The sequence below is a fragment of the Struthio camelus genome, chromosome 3 (assembly GCF_040807025.1).
Source record: "Struthio camelus isolate bStrCam1 chromosome 3, bStrCam1.hap1, whole genome shotgun sequence".
Classification (NCBI taxonomy): Eukaryota; Metazoa; Chordata; class Aves; order Struthioniformes; family Struthionidae; genus Struthio; species Struthio camelus.
The window spans coordinates 34,199,274-34,217,007 of NC_090944.1; the positions used below are offsets into that span (position 1 = coordinate 34,199,274).

The 17,734-nt window shown below is 37.0% G+C and overlaps 1 protein-coding gene across 2 annotated transcripts in view; it reads left to right on the forward strand.

Moving 5' to 3' along the window:
• The window catches only part of AGPAT5 (1-acylglycerol-3-phosphate O-acyltransferase 5), a 63,706-nt gene extending 46,269 nt beyond the window's left edge, over window positions 1-17,437 (forward strand). Inside the window, exons 7-9 of one of the 2 annotated variants that reach the window (XM_068937347.1) lie at window positions 11,937-12,060; window positions 14,301-14,532; window positions 16,934-17,437. In XM_068937347.1, coding sequence (XP_068793448.1) covers window positions 11,937-12,060; window positions 14,301-14,526 — 350 coding nt within the window. In that variant the 3' untranslated portion in view covers window positions 14,527-14,532; window positions 16,934-17,437. Of the gene's footprint in view, window positions 1-11,936; window positions 12,061-14,300 lie in introns of both variants that reach the window. The other variant, XM_068937346.1, reaches the window with a different exon arrangement.
• The last annotated feature ends 297 nt before the right edge of the window (window positions 17,438-17,734 follow it).

Genomic DNA, 17,734 nt, shown 5'->3' on the forward strand with positions numbered 1-17,734 from the left:
GTTGTTTGTTGAGGGGTTGAATTTTGTTATCTTTTTTTATTATTTTCTTTTTTTCCCCAGGTAATTCATTTACTGGCACCATTACTGGAGGGCCAAATCTTTCTTTGCAGTTGTAGTTGATGCAACTCAGCTGTATTTGTCCATCAGTCTTTTGCCATCTAGCAGTAGGTGATACTTTTGAGTCTTCTGATACCAAGAAAAAAAAAAATCCCATGGTAGTTCCAGAGAAGTGTTCAAACTTTTGGACGAGGGATCGATGTTGCTTGAGGGGCCTGCAGGTAACTTCTTAACTAAGAAGTTGGTTATTCCTCAGCTACTCCTTAGCTAGTCCCGTGTCCCTGTGGGCCTGGGACTTAATCTTTCTGCTTCTAAGAGTAGCTTATTGTGCAGCTGTTCACATGTCCCATTAAAAGGTGTATCTTGTTGAGGTGATAGATACAGTTCACATGAATTCCTTTCAGATACCAGTTAGTTAGAAGTTCTGAAATTTTCTTTAGGATTTTTTGAATTTTCACCCTATTTAAAAACTCTTTTTGAATAGATAACCAGCAGAACTGTTAACACTGTATTTTAACTCAACATTTTTCTTGTCCTGTTAGCTCTTAAGATGGCTTTTTTCACATGTACTTTGTTCCCATCTGGGTTTTTTGGTGATTAAGTATTGAAAATACATTTTTATATTTTAATTCTTATGATCCTCTTTGGACTTGCATTTTACAGATTTTACAATTAAAATTTTTTTTTAGTGTTTGGAGTGTCCTTTTTAATACCTTATGACCCTCTTACAGACTCTCTTGAAGACTGGCACCTCCCTTTTATCCTGTCACCTAGTCCTTTTCAAGAGTCTATTCAAAACAAATAGGATTATTTCCCGTTCCCTGCGGCATATCTTGTTTCATGACTTAATTAGTAGACGGCTTCAGCCATTTTCACATGCTGGACTCTTGACTACCTGATGGTTAATTAAACTGTTAAAATGTCATTACCTAATGATAAGATGGCAAGTGTTCAAATTCCTTCCAAGACCTCTTCACCTGTTGAATCTTACAGTTTGTATAAAACACGATATAACAAACTAGATTTCCCTACTGGCTCTTTTTGTGTCTGATGTCAAGTGCTAATCAAATGATCATGGGTTGACTGCTCTGCATCCAGCTTTTTACGGACTGCACAGCAGTCACTCACTCATGGATTTCTTTAGGTTTGTCTTTCAGCTGCCCTTGCTGTTCAGCTTGGGATATTTACTGTCTCAGTCTTTGGTAACAGTGAAGCTAGTAATGCCAGAATGAAGGGCAGCCAACCAGTTGTTATCCATTACAGAGCAGATAAACGAAATATCCATCCAAGATATTCCAAATCATCGTGGTAGTCCAACATATTCCATATAATATAAATTATATGTAGATTAAAGACACTTTATAAATTAGAGGGCAGCATATCTGTCATTCTTCTAGGTCCTCCAGACACAAAATGGAAGAAAAATAATTTCTGTTCTAAAAGGTCAAGATCACCTCACGGTTTGTTCTGCAACAGTCCAACATTTGGTCTGTTCAGGAGTATGAGTACGAATTTAACTATGAATTTTTTTGCATTTGATATACATGAAATGCATTTGAGTTATAAAATGACAGTTTCATCTGTGTATTTCATACGAGCATTTCATGTTTCTGTCAGAGATTACTTAGAATTTTGTTTTTCATTCTCACCTGCACAAAATGGCAATACAGTCCTAGTAATCTTTAAAAGATAAGGTTGACGTGTCTTTTTCAGTCTAGCAGCTCTGATTGGAATTTATGGCGTGGAAAACAAATTTCTGTTAAATATGATTTTATTTGAGGACTATGTTTCCCATAGTATGACATTTCCCATGTGAATGAAATCTGAATTCCACACAGGTAAAATTATTCTCCATAAATACATTATACTTCCAAATCTATAAATCTCTGTTCCTCAGAAGAGCCTGTGCCACTCCTGAAAAGCCACATACTTATCCAGGAACGTGGCTGGCTCTTGATCACTGTGTTCAGTAGTAGGCAGAGCAGGTCAAAAGGAGCCTTTCAGTGACTATGATTAGTCCTACCACACTTTATCTGAGAAATTGTGTTAATAAACTTCAACTGAAGAAAACTTTTTCTGAAGAAAAAATATTTTAATTGTATTTTAAATTGGAAATATAGAAGTCTAACAGTAAATAGAATCTATCTTAACAAAACTGATTTTTTTTTCAGTCCAGCAAGCTGAAATATCATAATATTTACCTGTTCAACAGGACTAAAACAAAACGTAGTATGCTAGCATCTGGAAAAAATACATTCACAATTCTTCTACATTAGTGCTTTGAGTACAACACTGAATGCGAAAAACATCTGTTAACATGGTACCTTTTTAGGCCAAATAAATTGTTATATTATATCTTTTCAAATATGTTGTACTTTGTGTTACTATTTATGTATTTTAATGTTTTGTTGGCACTTGCCAACTGCAAGTTTTGTTTGTTTTAGAAGACATCAAATTTGATTAGTAATTTTAGACAAGGATTGCTAGTTATGCTTCACATCCAACTGTGGTGACTAATGGTTGCAATTTTTGTTCTACCATTTGTTGGTTATTCATTCGTTTTTGTTCCAACAAGTTTGGACCTTGGTGCATTTCCAGTGGAAGTTTGTCCACATTACAGTTGTCCTGCATGTAGCAGCCTTTCCAGAGAAAAGCAATTTCCCATAGATTTCTCCTCTCACACTCCTGAGGATGTTTTGTCCAAGTCACTAATGATAGAGTAGCATGCTTAGGGAAGATTATGCTGCTAGATTGTTTTTATTTGTGATCATTAGACTGAGAGCCAAATGGTTCTGTCCATATTAATCCATATGATTATATGGGCACTGCAACACAGCTTAAGTGCAATTCAGGCTCTAAATTCTGAAAGAACTACTTAGAAGGGAAAAGGAAAGAAAAATTGTTTGGTGCTGGATCTGTTGATCATTTTTTACTACGCTGTCGTTAAATAAAAGGTAGAAATAAGCTTGGGAAGAAAGAGTGAGAACCTAGTGTTCCCCCTCCATATTAATGCCCTAAGTGTTCACGTCTAGCCTTGCTTGGTGTTAGGGTCTCCCGAGATGTGGGAAATGTTGTCATTCTTGCACGTGAGAGAACATTATGTTCACATTTACATCTTTATTATTCTGCCTGAAGGTTTTAACATAACCAGATGGCATTTATCTGGCTATTGTAGATGAAAGAGAGTGTGAAATAGCAGCATGTGACAATGATAAACATTGAACAAAAATAGCAAGTACATATAGACTCTGTCTTAAAGAAGTCAGAGGAATTCCTGAGAATTGACTCTGTTGTATATCAGTTCCAGAGCAAACAGTTTGAAAGCATGTGTATGTGTGCACTTCTGAAAATCAGTACATCACTTTGATCAGTATGATTTGAGGAGGTCAGAGAGGTTTAACTTCCCTGGGGGAAATAATGCTTTTCCAAATGCTTATATTTTTGTTAGGACCCGTTTAGACAGTATAATACAGAACAATGGAGAAGAAACTGGAGCAATAGAAACCAGTCCTAGTCTGGACCGTGGCCCGAATTTGATCATATCCTTTGTCTTTTAAGGTCCGAAGAAAGATAACAAGCACGTGGTTACAGATATGTTGAAAGAATTTAAAAAACTAAGTAAATAACCTGATAAAGAGTAATAGGATTGTAAAACAGTAAAAGTAAATTTACAGTGATGAGATGACTATTAATCTGTTCACATGTCTGCTAGTTGTGATGTTCTTATTACATGAACAAATATTGAAAAGTTAATGGCAATTAATTTAGAGCATCTGAAGAAAGGATATAGATGAGAATTGCGTTTGGACATCAGCGTTGATGATATTTGAGTCAAGTGTGGGATGGCTTTGTGAGTGTGTACTAAATCTCATGTCATGGACTTGTCATGTTTCATGAGTTCAAGCAAAATTTAAATAACTACCTTTTGTATTTCATAATGTAAATTTTCAATTTAAACTTTTGAGGAATTTTGGTAATAGTAGTGGGTAACATAGTTTTAATGATATTTTATCCTACAGTTTTGCTTTAAATGAAAACCTTGTTTTTATTTTGTGTAAGGTGTTAAAATACGGCATTTTCTGAATAAGATGATTTCACCAGGTTCCACAATGTAGACAAACGGTCATTCAAACTTAAACTGGAGGACAAGTGAAAATGCTTTCATAAGACTGGATCTGTAACTTTAGAACCCTTACACTTTTCTTCTAAAATTAGTCTGAGCAACATGAAAAGCCCATCTGGTAATTTGTAGATGGCTTATTTCAGGCGGCGCTTTGAGCATAGATTTGCACGTGTGCATCAATATTCTGCAGATTACAGTCTGGATATATTATGTAATGCAAAATATTTTAATACCATAAGAATTAGACATTGTACTTCTATTTGAAAAAAGTGACATTTCACTGAAGATTAGTATCCCTTTTTGGGAACGATTGTAGGCCTTACTGTAGTCCTTTATTTTCTCCTTTTTTTTTTGAATGAACTATCTATAAAGGTCTGTTTGATCTTGAGTGTAGCAAAACAGGTAGCATCTCTGTTTCTTTACCTGTGCTGTATGTATGTATTCTTCAAGAATGCAAAGACTGTTTTGGTGAACTAGGCTGTGTAAGCAGTATGGATCTTTATCAAATACCACCTTGTTTCAGCAAGACAGCTTACAATGACACTGTGTGCCTGCTCTCCAGTGCTGATAGCAGTGTAGGAAACTACTGGTACCATTTTCTACTAATAATTTAATGAGCATCATCCTTTAGGTCTGTGCCTCTTGAGGAAGGTACAGAAATGTGATTATCTCCGATTGTATTTGCAGGATTTGTTGAACAAGAGTTCTTCTTATTCACTACCTTCATGATTTTTTTAAACTGTCATATCCTGCCCTCGGCTTTCCCCTCTCAAAATCAAAAAATCAGTTTTTGTAGTCTCTCCTTGTTTGTAAAGAAGGTACTCCGTCTCCCTAAACGCCTTAGCCTTCTCTACATCCTCCTTGAGACAGAGACCAGAACTGCACACAGTGTTCAAAATGTGGACTCACAATTTTTCAATATATCTGCAGAGTGACTCCCTCTGCCCTCTTCTCAATATCTCTTTCCTGATGTTGTCCAGTATTTGGGGGGGATTATGGGCTGCTGCTGCACCCAGACCACCCAAACCTTCCACTGCAGAGTGGATGGTTTCAGAGAATGGTCACTCATGTCTCCAGAGTTTTAACCACCAGTTCCAAGTTAAGCATCATGTAGTCATGGTTTAGATTATATTCCTACATTTATTTTTGCCGGGGCTCAGCTCCCACCTTTTCCTCCCTGATTGTTCAACTTGAAGGTCTTTTAGGAGTTCCTCACTATCAGCCAGCATTTGACTGCTCAAAAGAGCTTAGTGTGTCCTGAAACTGGAAACCTCTCTTTGCTCCCTTCTTCAGGTCATTGATGATGATGAATAAAACCAGTCCCAGCATCAATCCCTGGAGGACCCCAGCTGCTGGATCTTCTCCATCCTGAAAAGTGACCATTAAGTCCTTGCATTTGCTTCCTATCCTTAAGCAGCTTTTAGTCTACAAAACATCATTTACTGTAATCCCATGGCAGCTTAATTTCTTTAATAGCCTTCAGTGTGGAATCCTGTCAGAGGCTTTATGAAAATTCAAATATATCATGTCCACTGAATCCCCTTTATCTGCCTGCTCCTTGACACTGTTGTAGAAATGCAGCAAATTGGTGAGACAGGATTTCCCTTTACAGAATCCATGCCAACTCTTTCCCAGCAGACTGTAATCATCTCTGCGCTTAGTGATCTTACAGATTCTGCTCTCTTACCCAGGGATGTCAGATCCTCTGGTCTTTGTTTCCCAACGTCGTCTCTAAAGCCCTTATTTGTAGAAGCGAAACTCCGCTTGCTTCTAGCACAGTGGCTTTTTCTAATGGTAGATTACACATGTTTGTTTTTAAATTCCACGTTTGAGGGCTCTTAGATGAATGCTGTTTTGGTTTTGGTGACTTCCTGACAACTTGTTTATTTAGTCTAATAGTTTCTGTCTGTTTAATTCAAATTGATCCGGTTCCTTTGAGTGAGTTGGTACAAAGAATGCAATGGGTGTAGGAATATCCCCAACATCTTCAGTAAAAAAGACTAGCGCAAAGAATTATTTCTCTTCTGTGGTCTTACGCTTTTTCATGAGTGCCCCTCTTCACATCTTTGTCATCAGGTAGTCCCACCAGGTCCTTGTGTGGCCTGCTGCTTTACGTACATTTAAAAACATGTTAGAATCAGTTACAGCATACTTTGCAAGGCAGTTTTCAAGTTCCTTTTTAGTCTTCTTAATTTTGCATTTACATTTGACCTGAGGTGTTTTGTGGGGTTTTTTTTTTTTTTTCCTCGTTTCCATAAGCTTTCCATTCCTCAAAGAGGAGGTTGGGATATGATAGCTTCCTTAATTTTCCCATTAAGCCATGCAGCGCGTGGGTTTTAGTCCACCTCTTTTGTACTGTTGCACGTGTTTTACCTAGATTTCTAATACAAGTTTTTAGAGGTTTTGACTTTTCAGTTTTGTTTGTTTTTGTCATGTTTTTTGTGTTTTTCCTTAACAGCCTTTAGACTACCTCCCTTTGGACTGTACCTTTTAGAGTTTTTGACAATTTTTTTGTTTAACATCATTTCCTTGAGTGTGTGTTTGGGTGCTAGATTTAGTTAGCCTGAGCTAAATACAATGCTAAACTATCTTTACAGTACAATTAAGTTTAATATTGTAATTGCAGAGCACCTCTCACTAATACTTTGCACACTCAAGACCGCATCAAGAATGGCATCTTTTCCTGTGGGTGCTCCAACTAGTTGTTCCAGCAAAGAATCCTCCTCCACACACACACCTCATTCTGGTAAAACACTGATGCAGTCTCTATAAAGGTAGCTGGAACTTCCCCCTCCTGCTACCAGTCCTGAAGCTGTCATCTGGCTTAACGTTTTCTCATCTCTATCGTCCAATGGATCAGGAATTCATCTAATATATATTTCATTAGAGTCTGGGATTTCCATCCACAAGGATTTCAGAGTGCTTCTGTCTTCCAGTACTATTTTTATGCTGTTACACTTTATATAATCCTTAGTACAGACTGCCTTTCCCTCACTGTACATCCTATTATTCAGTCATTTCTATAAAGCTGGTAGTCTGGTAACATTGTACCCTCCCTCTTTCAAGGTCATTGGGATGCCTATTTTTTAGAGGTAGTCATCTGATGCTATGCCTTCTAGCTTTGTGATCTTCCTATTTAGGCTTCTAGTATTGGTAGAGAAACACTTTTAAATTTTGCCTTCACTCTGTTGTTTAATACTGCATGTGCTAGCCAACTGGCATAGTAGACGGTCTGATTTGCCTCTGTCATTTATTGTGGTTGTAGTCTTTATTTCCTTCCTGGCCGTTCTTGAGCTACACTTACTATCTGCTTCTGTGACTGAGCACCGAAGTCTAGGCTAATGATTTTACAAATTTTAAAATTAAAAAAGAGGAAAAAGCAGTTGAGAGGGGAGCATGCCTTTGCTGTCATGTTTTGCCTATAAAACTAAACACACCAGAACACACAGTATTCTGTTACTAAAAGAATATATTACATATTTGAAATATGAGTTATTTTTAATAAAAATGTATTATTCAGAGTTTAGTTTCCTGTGATACCACTTTCACTTTATTGCAAGCGCTGCTGAAGTTTGTTAAAACAGGAGAGAATGGGAGTTTTATATACAGACATGACTATATCAAGCTTCAGTTTGTCTATTTTTAATTTTGAAGGACCTTGGTAATAATTACGTTGCAGTAAAGGAGCTGATGTAGGAGGTTGAAATCTGATTTATTTTATTGCTATCATATTTAAAGTACCTTTTAAAAAGTTACTACTTTAGTAACTGAAAACTGGAGTATTTATTTAAGGTAACATCACTGTCACAACTCTCTTAAGAGGTAAAACAAGTAATGTGGAGTGGTTCAATTAACTTTTGTGATAGCATTAAGGGGAGGTTGGTTTGAAGCTATTTACGTATCCTTTTTGGGATGCGAGTATGTTTATGTTTTGGAGTGTCCGTTATTCCCTCAGTTTCCCTAGTGATGCTGATAATTGCAAATAGAATTAATTGATTTTTTTGAAGACTAGGAATTAAAAACTGTTATATTTTTGCCAAAGTCCCAACTAGCAAAACATTGCACGCAAAATATTTGTTCACAATTAAAAACTCTAGGCATCTGATTATTTCCTTGGAGGCTGTTGCATCCTTTGTCATTAATCCAGATTCTGCATTGAATCCTTCAGTACTGTGTTAGTGTGAATTCTCTCCCACAAACATAAGAACAAAAGTGCTAGGTCCACTATATTATTTTAAATTCCTGCCTTCTACTGTGATTGGTCCTTAGAAGTATTACAAACATTTGCAGTCACATCTGTTATTTAGCCAGAAGAATGAACGTTTCATTAGTGAATTGTCTCCCACGTGAAAGAAGACAGTCCACTTGACTCCCACAGAAGTTGTTAATGTTCATTTAACCCAAATCTTGCTTTGTTCTTGATTAACTAACAATGTCCCCCATATAATATTTGGTTATAATACATGGTTTGCACTTATGTTTGGTATTTTGAAGGAACATTGAGGCTTGTTTATTCCTTCTGTTAATTATAACAAAATCTGGCAAGTTTAGGGATCTGAGAGGCCTGTCAGATGCTGGCCTTAAGGGCCAGTGTCCCTGAAGTTGGATGCAATTTGCACATAATAAATGGCTTCAATAAGATTTTGTTTCTTAGCTTAATTACACAAGTCTTTGGGGAGTTAAGCTGATGTGAAATTAAGGGTCATGGGACCACCACAAACCTTTAGAGATTGTGGTGATAAAATCCAGCTGTTTTTTCTCAAAAACAACCACTGAATAAATTGTTCTTATCCACTAGTGTTCTTAAGTGATTGCAGTGACATTCTTAATCTAAGAAAAATTGGATTAGTCACATTAAACACTGAAATGAATTACATAATTAAAGACTAGTCAGATTCCCTGACTAGCTTGATTGAATGCATTACAACATCATCTGCAGATGTACTGGATGTCTGGGCTTTGTCCAAAGTGGCCCTAAATTGATGGGTGGTTATCTTGATTCTATGTGAGGGGAGTATCGGGTAGATGCAGATCACGCAGCCCTCGCGAGGCTGTACTCAAACTGCAAGTGTGGGTAAGGTAGGGAAGGATGATACTGGATTTTACATAGGTGGGAAACTAAGAGGAAGTTTTAGGATCTTCACCTAAGTGGATTAAATTTAGACTGATTTAAGAAAACTAGTATGGAGAGTAGTAAGAGTCAACTTGGAGTGGGACTTGGGTACAAGGTAGAAAACCAGCAGCAGTGCTTAGATATTTATGAGGTTTTCTTTATAAGTAGATTGGTAAAATTGCTAAATTTCAGACTCTGGTGGGGGGAAGTGTTTCTCTTAAAATATCTGTACTTTATTCCTTTCTTGTTAACTGGAGCTTATCAGGATAATGGATTCTATTGCTATTTTTAAAAGTTCAGATATCAATATTTTTTAAAGAGCATATGAGTACTTTTAGAAATACCATATAGCTATTAACAATGCTAAAAATCATCTACTTAGATTTTAGCTTCTATGTTGTAATTTTCTTTAATAATTTATGACTGGAATTATAAATAACATCAGGAAAGAGCTGTTTGTTCCTATTCAGAACAAACTATAACATGAAGCAATAGAAATGTATACTGTACAAATACACAGAATGATGTTTTAAATATCTCTTAAAGCTAGATCTTCATCCCTTGTTGAGCATGCCTAGCATTGTAAAAATGAAATGATATATACACTTACATTGATGCTTTTTATAGGAATATCTAGTACAGAAAATACCTTATAATCCAGCTTCCAGGCGTTTGTTTTCTAGAATACATTTTTGCATATTTTTAGAATGTTCCACTTAATAGGTAATACCACTCAAAAGAGGATTTGTGCATCAGTGTACATTACGAGCATTTAAGACAGGGATAAAACATCTGTAACTTAAAAATGCGTATAGTGTGCTTTTAGGTGCTCATGTAGTGATGACCTTCACGTGCTGAAGGAAGGGCTTAGTTTACTAAGAATCCTATCAGCTAGTGTCCTCAGAGAAACAGACCTGGAGAATCCTTCCTTACCATTAAAAGCAAGAGGAAAAGCCTGCTGTTGGATATGTGAACACTGTTGTGGGGGTGGTTAGCAGAAACACTACACATAAACCTGAAGAAAGACTCCTATGCATATTGTAATTCTGGCCCTCCAAGGACCTAAATTACCCAGCATCTAACGACAGCAGCTTCCTAGCCGTAGCTAGGAGACTGCTCGGCCAGAAAGTTTCAGAAAGTAGCCTATTTAGTGACAGTTCTGTTTGCTACTCTGTAGCTAAGAGGTGGACCTGTTTAATTAGAGCCCTCAGCCATTTCTAGAGTTAATGGTGTGTGAGCCTTGTTCTTTTGATGCTAAGGTGCTGTTTAGTGAAGGACTCTCTCTGCCTGAAGACTGGACAAAACTGCGTAGAACACCTTATAAATAACTGCATCAAAATGTCACAAGGCTTTGCAGATCTCTTTATCTCATCTCCTTCCCTCCCCCTCTACAAGCACACAAACACATTTGCATGAACCAGCTTTTAAAATTCTTTAAGGGAATTTCTAGCATATGATAAGGATTGCTTTGACAGCCAAGTCCTTAAAATGAATGATCCTATAAAGAAGAAAAACAAATGGGAGAATGTCTGCTTAGCAGACAGTAATAAAGATGTACATGCAGTGACAATTATTTTGCACAGTCATTCTACAAGATACCCCTAACAGCTATGGGTCAAACTCTTCTGCACAGCTGTGTTGATGTCCAAAGGAAATATCAACAGCCTAAAGGGACCACCCAGTGCGTGTTACATTTGTTGCCCATCTGTGTTGTAGGAAGGCACTTCTAAGCCCTTTCCAAAATGTGAAGATTGTCCAAATATCAGAGTACTTCCATCTTTTTGTCATGCACGTCTTTGTACAAAGACGCTGTGTTGCGGCATTGAACTACTATATTCCTTGCTACTGATAGGTGCAAATAATTATCAGTACACAAAACCTAGTGGTTTTTTCATCTTATATGTCGTAATTTTACCACTTTTGTTAGTTGTAAGAAATCTCACAAGGCTCTTTGGGTAATGGAGTTGTGCTTTTACGTGGTTTAGTGCTTACTTAAAGATGAATTTGAGGAGCTGGGAGAGGGAAATTGCAGTAGGCTTGTTAGCTTTCTAACACTGTATGGGACAACAAAAAAAGGAAGGGATGCAAAATGAAAAGCAGCGTTTTGTTCTGAGAACACCATTTGCCCTATTACACATTTTAATTATAGGTCATGGAAACCTACTTCCTCCTGGAGATGTTTGGGGAAATCACTGTAATTCAGAGTCTGTCATCCATGAGCAACAAAGTTTAGAGTCTAAAGAAGACAAGCAAAGAGAATTACTGCAGTCAAAATTACAGTCTGGTAGCTTTCTGACATAGAAGTTACTGCATCCCCTGTTAAAGAGTGTGTAGATTGCTACTGAGGTAGAAATGTAACATTTTCAAGTACAGCATTTAATAGTTAGCAGGGTGGACAATTGTTGGACAGTTTTTCATGCTGCACCTGACAGTTGGCCACATTGCAAAAGCATGAGGATCAGAGAGCTTTTAAGCTCAGTAAAGTGCTCAGGACCCAAACATAAAGAAGAAAGGCTTTTGAAAACTGTAGTTAGGCTTCCAAGTCACTTGTAGCTGTGAGGTCAGAACTTCAGAATGTTTTAGATGAATGAATGCTCTGCAGTGTTTCTGTGACTGAGTTCTGTTGTTTTGCTCTCTTTTTAGAGTTTCTTTGCAAAGAATGCCCAAGAGTTCATATTTTCATTGATCGAATTGAACTGAAGGACATTCCAGAAGAGCAGGTGTATATGAGAAGGTGGCTTCATGAACGTTTTGAAATAAAGGATAAGTGAGTAGCAATATTTAGAACTTTCAAGAAGCTTTTTTTTATATACATATTAACAGAACACAATCTAAGATGTTTTAGGTTCACTTCTGGGGTTGCAGTTGTCCACTGTAGTAAAAACATCAGGGAGAGCATGTGGATTGCAAACTGTTTTCTCCATTCAGAATTGATTGTAGAATCCCCCTGGTGACAAGTGAGTATGGTTCCTCAACTAGAGTATCCTCGAGACATGACACTCTTAGGAAATCTGTGGGCTGTGCTTACACCTAATAAACTAGGCTTTCCTCTCTTGGCATATCCTCCTGAGAATGAGAAGCTATTAGTGAATCTGCTGATAGACAGATACATTCACCCCACCCAACACTATACCTTTGATTTTTGCATTACCAGCTGCAGAAGCTGAAGAGTTCTCTGAAGGCCTCTGTGGAGCTATTCAGAAAGTTAGTAGCCTTGTCCGTTGTCTGTACAGGGAACCAAGGCAGTCCCCAAGTGCTTTAAATTATGCATTTGCTGATTGGGGACCTGCCAAGATCAGGCAATGGGAAGCACCAAACACAGAGGAGTGAACTGTGACTCTGGGCTTTGTGGCTGGCACTTCTTTGCTCTCTGACTTCAGTGCTGATTACTCATTTGGTTGGAGTTGTATAGATGGTGTTCCCATGGACGTTTTGTACAATACCCTCGTGAATAAAGCTTTTGCTCAAGAGGTTGGGATTCCTGAGTTTTAGGTCCTCCTTAGTCAAAAAAAGCTGTGAATCCACTTTCTAAGAGAGACTCTATTCATCTGAATACTTTCCATTTCTCTTCTTGAAGCTGAGTCATGCACGGCCAGGAGTGTAAGATTCCTGAGGTAGGCAAGCAAGCAAAAAGGAGTTTGACTCTAGCCTAATAATCAGTGTGCTGAGTTAGAAAGGAGCAGGTCTCTTCTGCCAAAATGTTTCTGCATTTTCCATCAGACAGTGATTGGATAAAAACAAAAGTGACCCGGAGAGCCTTTCCTTTACTGGGAAAATTAGATGAAGTAGAAGTTTTAGCTGTCCACCTTTGAGTCATGGTAGAACTTAAATGCCTGGTTCCATACAGCATCTGCGGATGAGGTCACTAGTGAGCGTTTGCAACAGATCCTAGGGATCTTTGTGCTCCAGAAGGAGAGGGTCTGCTGTTTGTTTGTTTTGTAATGTGCCTGTGGGATTTCAGTATTGTTTGACGATAGTTTAATTTGCCTTGCCTAAAGTCCCGATTTAGGGAGCTTGAGTCTGCATACCTTTTAGATCCCTGAATGCATGTGTAAGAAAGAGATTTGCCGGTTCTTCAGATATGTTCTCTTTTAAAATTCCACCGTTGCCACTCCACGAAAGTGAACGAATAGATGAATTTGACCCATGATCTTTGAATCCACGTAAAAGTTGCCTGTCTGGAAACATGGCACTGTTACCAAAATGTCTCAGCAGTTTAGGATAATGACTTTTTATTTTCCTCACTTGCGAGAGCCAAGAAAGTCTTAATGTCATTTTATAGACAAGGAAGCGATACTAAAACAAATGACTAGTCCAGTGTTCGTCAGGAAGTCTTCTGGTGAAGACTAGCAAATTTGAACCCTGGGTCATCTATGACTCATTGTAGATTCCTGTTAATTTGAACATCCAAATCAGCCAATCAGGGTACCAAAGCAGACTGTCACGTGAATGTAGAGATATTCGAAACAAAAACCTAGATTTTTTTTTAATGTACTTGTTACTGGTTTTCAAATACAGGAGAAAAAAAATACTACTAAGCCTACTTTACTCTTGCATGATTGACTTCCAAAATATTTTGAGTAATATGAGCTCTCGTTATATGTATTAGTTTGTATCATGAAGACACTTTTTCCTCCCTTTGGTTTTCAGTGATTAACTGTGTAGTATTTTATCTTCTAGTATTGAGCAATACTGTGAGTTTGTTTGCTAAGTGCTGAAAGAAAATGATTCTTTTATATTCAACATTAAAATTATTCCCTTAAGAAGAAACTGCTTTTATTGCTCACAAGGGTTCAGGTTGAGTACTCTGTGTAACGTTACTTTGAATACAGCATATTCTTAAAACAGATTCATTATTTAAACTTTTTATGGATGAGTTGCTGTGCTTACTGTTGAATTAAATTTGTTAAACAATGTGTGATTAGAAACAGTTATTAGATGAAAAAAATTGCTTAAAACTTTCTATACTGATGCATAAATTTGACCTTCTACTTTGTCTGCTTATAGGTTACTAATAGAGTTTTATGATGCAAAGGATTCTAAAAGAAGAAATAAGTTCCCTGGGAAAGGTGTTCATTCCAAATTAAGCCTCAAGAAAACTTTGCCATCTCTGCTGTTTTTAGGTGGCCTGACTGCTAGTATGCTTATGACAGAATCTGGAAGGAAACTTTATGTAAAAACATGGATATATGGGACTTTAATTGGCTGCTTGTGGGTTAGCATTAAACCGTAAGCAAAGGTTAGTCTCCAGTCAGTGAACTGTGCTGTCTTTTCTTGCACACTGCACCAAACTTTTTCCTGAACTTATAGTAAAAAGAGTGTAAACAAAGCCTTATTGATTGGACATTGGAAATAATAGAATTTGTGACTTAAGCCTCTGTGTGGTTGGTCTGGGGAAAATATATGTAGTTTTTCAAATTTGACACTGATTTTTGCTGGAAGAACAACAGATAAACCGAGTTACATGACAAATTGTTTTCCCCATGAACTAACAACCATCTCTATCTGCAGAAGACTGATGAAGTGTGAGTTATGCATAAGGGTGTCTTAAGTGGACCTGTGAATGTATTTACAGAGATTAATTTAGGGTATATATTTATTCTTCTGATATTCATGTGGAATTTTTGTTACTCTTTGGTGCACTGCAGCAGCTCAGTTGCATCTATCCCAGCTGTATTGCAACTAAAATAAAAACTTTTTTTTAGAATTTTGCTTTTCAGTTTTAGATAAATACTTTGTTCTTTAAAAGGGACTACGTAAACTGGCAAATCATGAGATGTTAAGTGAGTCAGAATAAAACGTTCCTGAGAACTGCTGTTCATGGGGAAGAAGCTCTGTTTATCTAATGCATGATCTTTTGATTATATTGCAGTATTAGCTGATTATTTTACATATGCAAAACATTAAATTTTACTGAGCAAACAGCTTATTTTGCGCACCCTATATTTGTGCATAACAGGAATGTATGCAATACAAAGAAGTGTTAAGTTTTTAATTGTGGCCTAACCAGGCTGTAGCCTACCTTGTATCCAAGTTGTCAATAGCTTGTTGAAAGTTTCAGCTAAGCTAATAGAACTGTAGCGTGTATGTGCCATAAGTAGCGGTGAACACTCAGAAGTTTCCTGTTACCTCACAATTATCTGAAAGCAAACCTACCTAGTTTGTTTAATGTATAGAATTACTGCAGCTTCAGGAGTATAGGTTATGGTAACAAGGAACATTCGAGTTCCTGCTAAATCTGAAGCATGTGCCTTTTCTTACTAACCTGATTGAGCCTAACATTTCATAATCTAGAAATCATCTTAGTGTTGTAACATCACACTAGATTTTCAATTCATTTTAGGCGATGCCGACTTCAATTGGATTGAAGTTATGGGGTTGATATATTTGACTTGCACGATAGACTGATAGTGAAAGAAATGCATATTCTATCAGTATTTCACCTGCTTGAAAATATACTTTAAAAAACAAACTCAGCAACCCTTATTATCAGAAGGTCTGTGATTCCCATGGCTGATATTTTTGTTGGGGAAATGCCATTTCCTGATATCAAGGGAATAGTCTATATATACAGCAGTGAGGTAGGAAAGAGGATGTATTTTATGCTCTTTCATCAGAGAATCAGACTCTCTGAATCAAAATGAAAGAACTAGAGAATATTTTTATATCGCACTTCAAAGCTTTAAATGTGCATCTTTTTGGCTTTAGTGGGGTTTGTCTTGCATTAGAGCCCATTATAAGTTAGTGATATGCCCCTAAAAATTATAGCTCTGTTCTTCAGATTCTGCCATTTCCAGTTAATTGAAGATACTGTTTTTATGGTGTATTTTTTTTTATATAATTTTATAGAATAATTACAACTCCACCTTAAAAATCATTCAGTGTACAGCTTTCAGTTTGCAGTTCTGTGTCCTTCCATAATAGATTTTGTCACTGGAGTTATTTATATCAGTGATTGATTCAGGATATGTTGATGAACCATGCTAAAAACAATAACTGGGAACAATGTTGAAAAACAGTATTGTTATGAGGCTGTGAAACCAGAAAAAAAAAAGCCATTTTATGTAACAGCCAAATGTGCTCCCATATAGTTCTTCCTTTTCTCAGCTGAATGTTTCCAGTGGGTATGACCAGAATGCAGTGTTCCTATGTTAGTTTGATTTTTTGAATCATGAAATGAAATTTCACTCTGACATGATTAACTTTCTTTGTAACAATTAAGAGTGACATTTAATCATACATCAAAAATAAATGCAAACTGCTAAACTCATTTGTAGAAAAATAACTGCTGTTTTGGAGAGCCTAATTACCACAAAATGTTGGACCTCTCTTGCTGTTTAACTACTGGGAATATAATTGACACAGTGCAACAAACCAACAGGGAATTTATTTTGAGCATTACTCTCCATGTTAATCTTAAACAATTATTTCTTTTGCAATTAAGTTATGAATTTTTGAAACTGTAATTTGCTGATGTATTTGGTGTTGGGAGTATCACATGCTATTTCTTAATATGCACTGATATTAACTTGAAATATTTCTTAATTAAAATGAGAAGACCCAATGCTCATTCAACTTTTCTGTTCTATCTACTTGTTCAGTTTTTTTCTGCATTTTTATGTCTGTGACTTGGTTAACAGGAACTGTCTCCAAAAAGGCTACATACGTGGCTTTAAGTCCTTGATGGAAGGATCTGTGTGAGAAGCAATTATTGAAAAGAAGAACACCTTTGTCCTTTTTTCTGCGCAGCTAAAATATTTTAGAATTTTGATACATGCTATAGAATCCAATGCGTCATACAGCCAAGCTGGTCGGGTTGGAATAGCTTCTCGGCTGTAAATACCTGCACCACTTGTTTATTTGTAAAGTTTCCTAATGTGTGGTACCACAGTGCCTACCAGGCATCAGACTTCGTTGTGCTAGGCCTTGTACAGACAACACTGGCAGGTAATGTGAATGGACCGAACAGACCGCAGGGATGGGAAGAGTATTGCAAACGAATACGTGAAGAAGATCATAGCAGCCAAAACCACCTAAGTTTCTATGACCTGTTAAACCTGAGGAACGACTTGTATGCTTAAAAGCTTGTCTTATTTTTCCAGCTGTATCAGTGCACCTAATAAAAGAGATTTCCCTCCACACAAGTATTGTTCTGTTTGAATGCATAAAAAATATGTAAACCTTTTATGTTCAGCAAAATCACCAGTATGTGCTAGTTCCACAATGTTGTGTGTGTTTTGCTTTTGTGGAAGGAATTGGGTTAGTGAGAAAGGGATCACTTACTTAATGGAGAACACCAGAAAAAAAAAAAATGGAGACAGAAAACTAAGGTGTGAGAGATGCAACTATGAGGAAATGGCTGAGAAGATCACTCTGTAGAAAGAAGGGAAAGACCAGTCAAAATTAGAAAGTTCTCTCAAGCTCCTCGCCTAGTCTTTGGC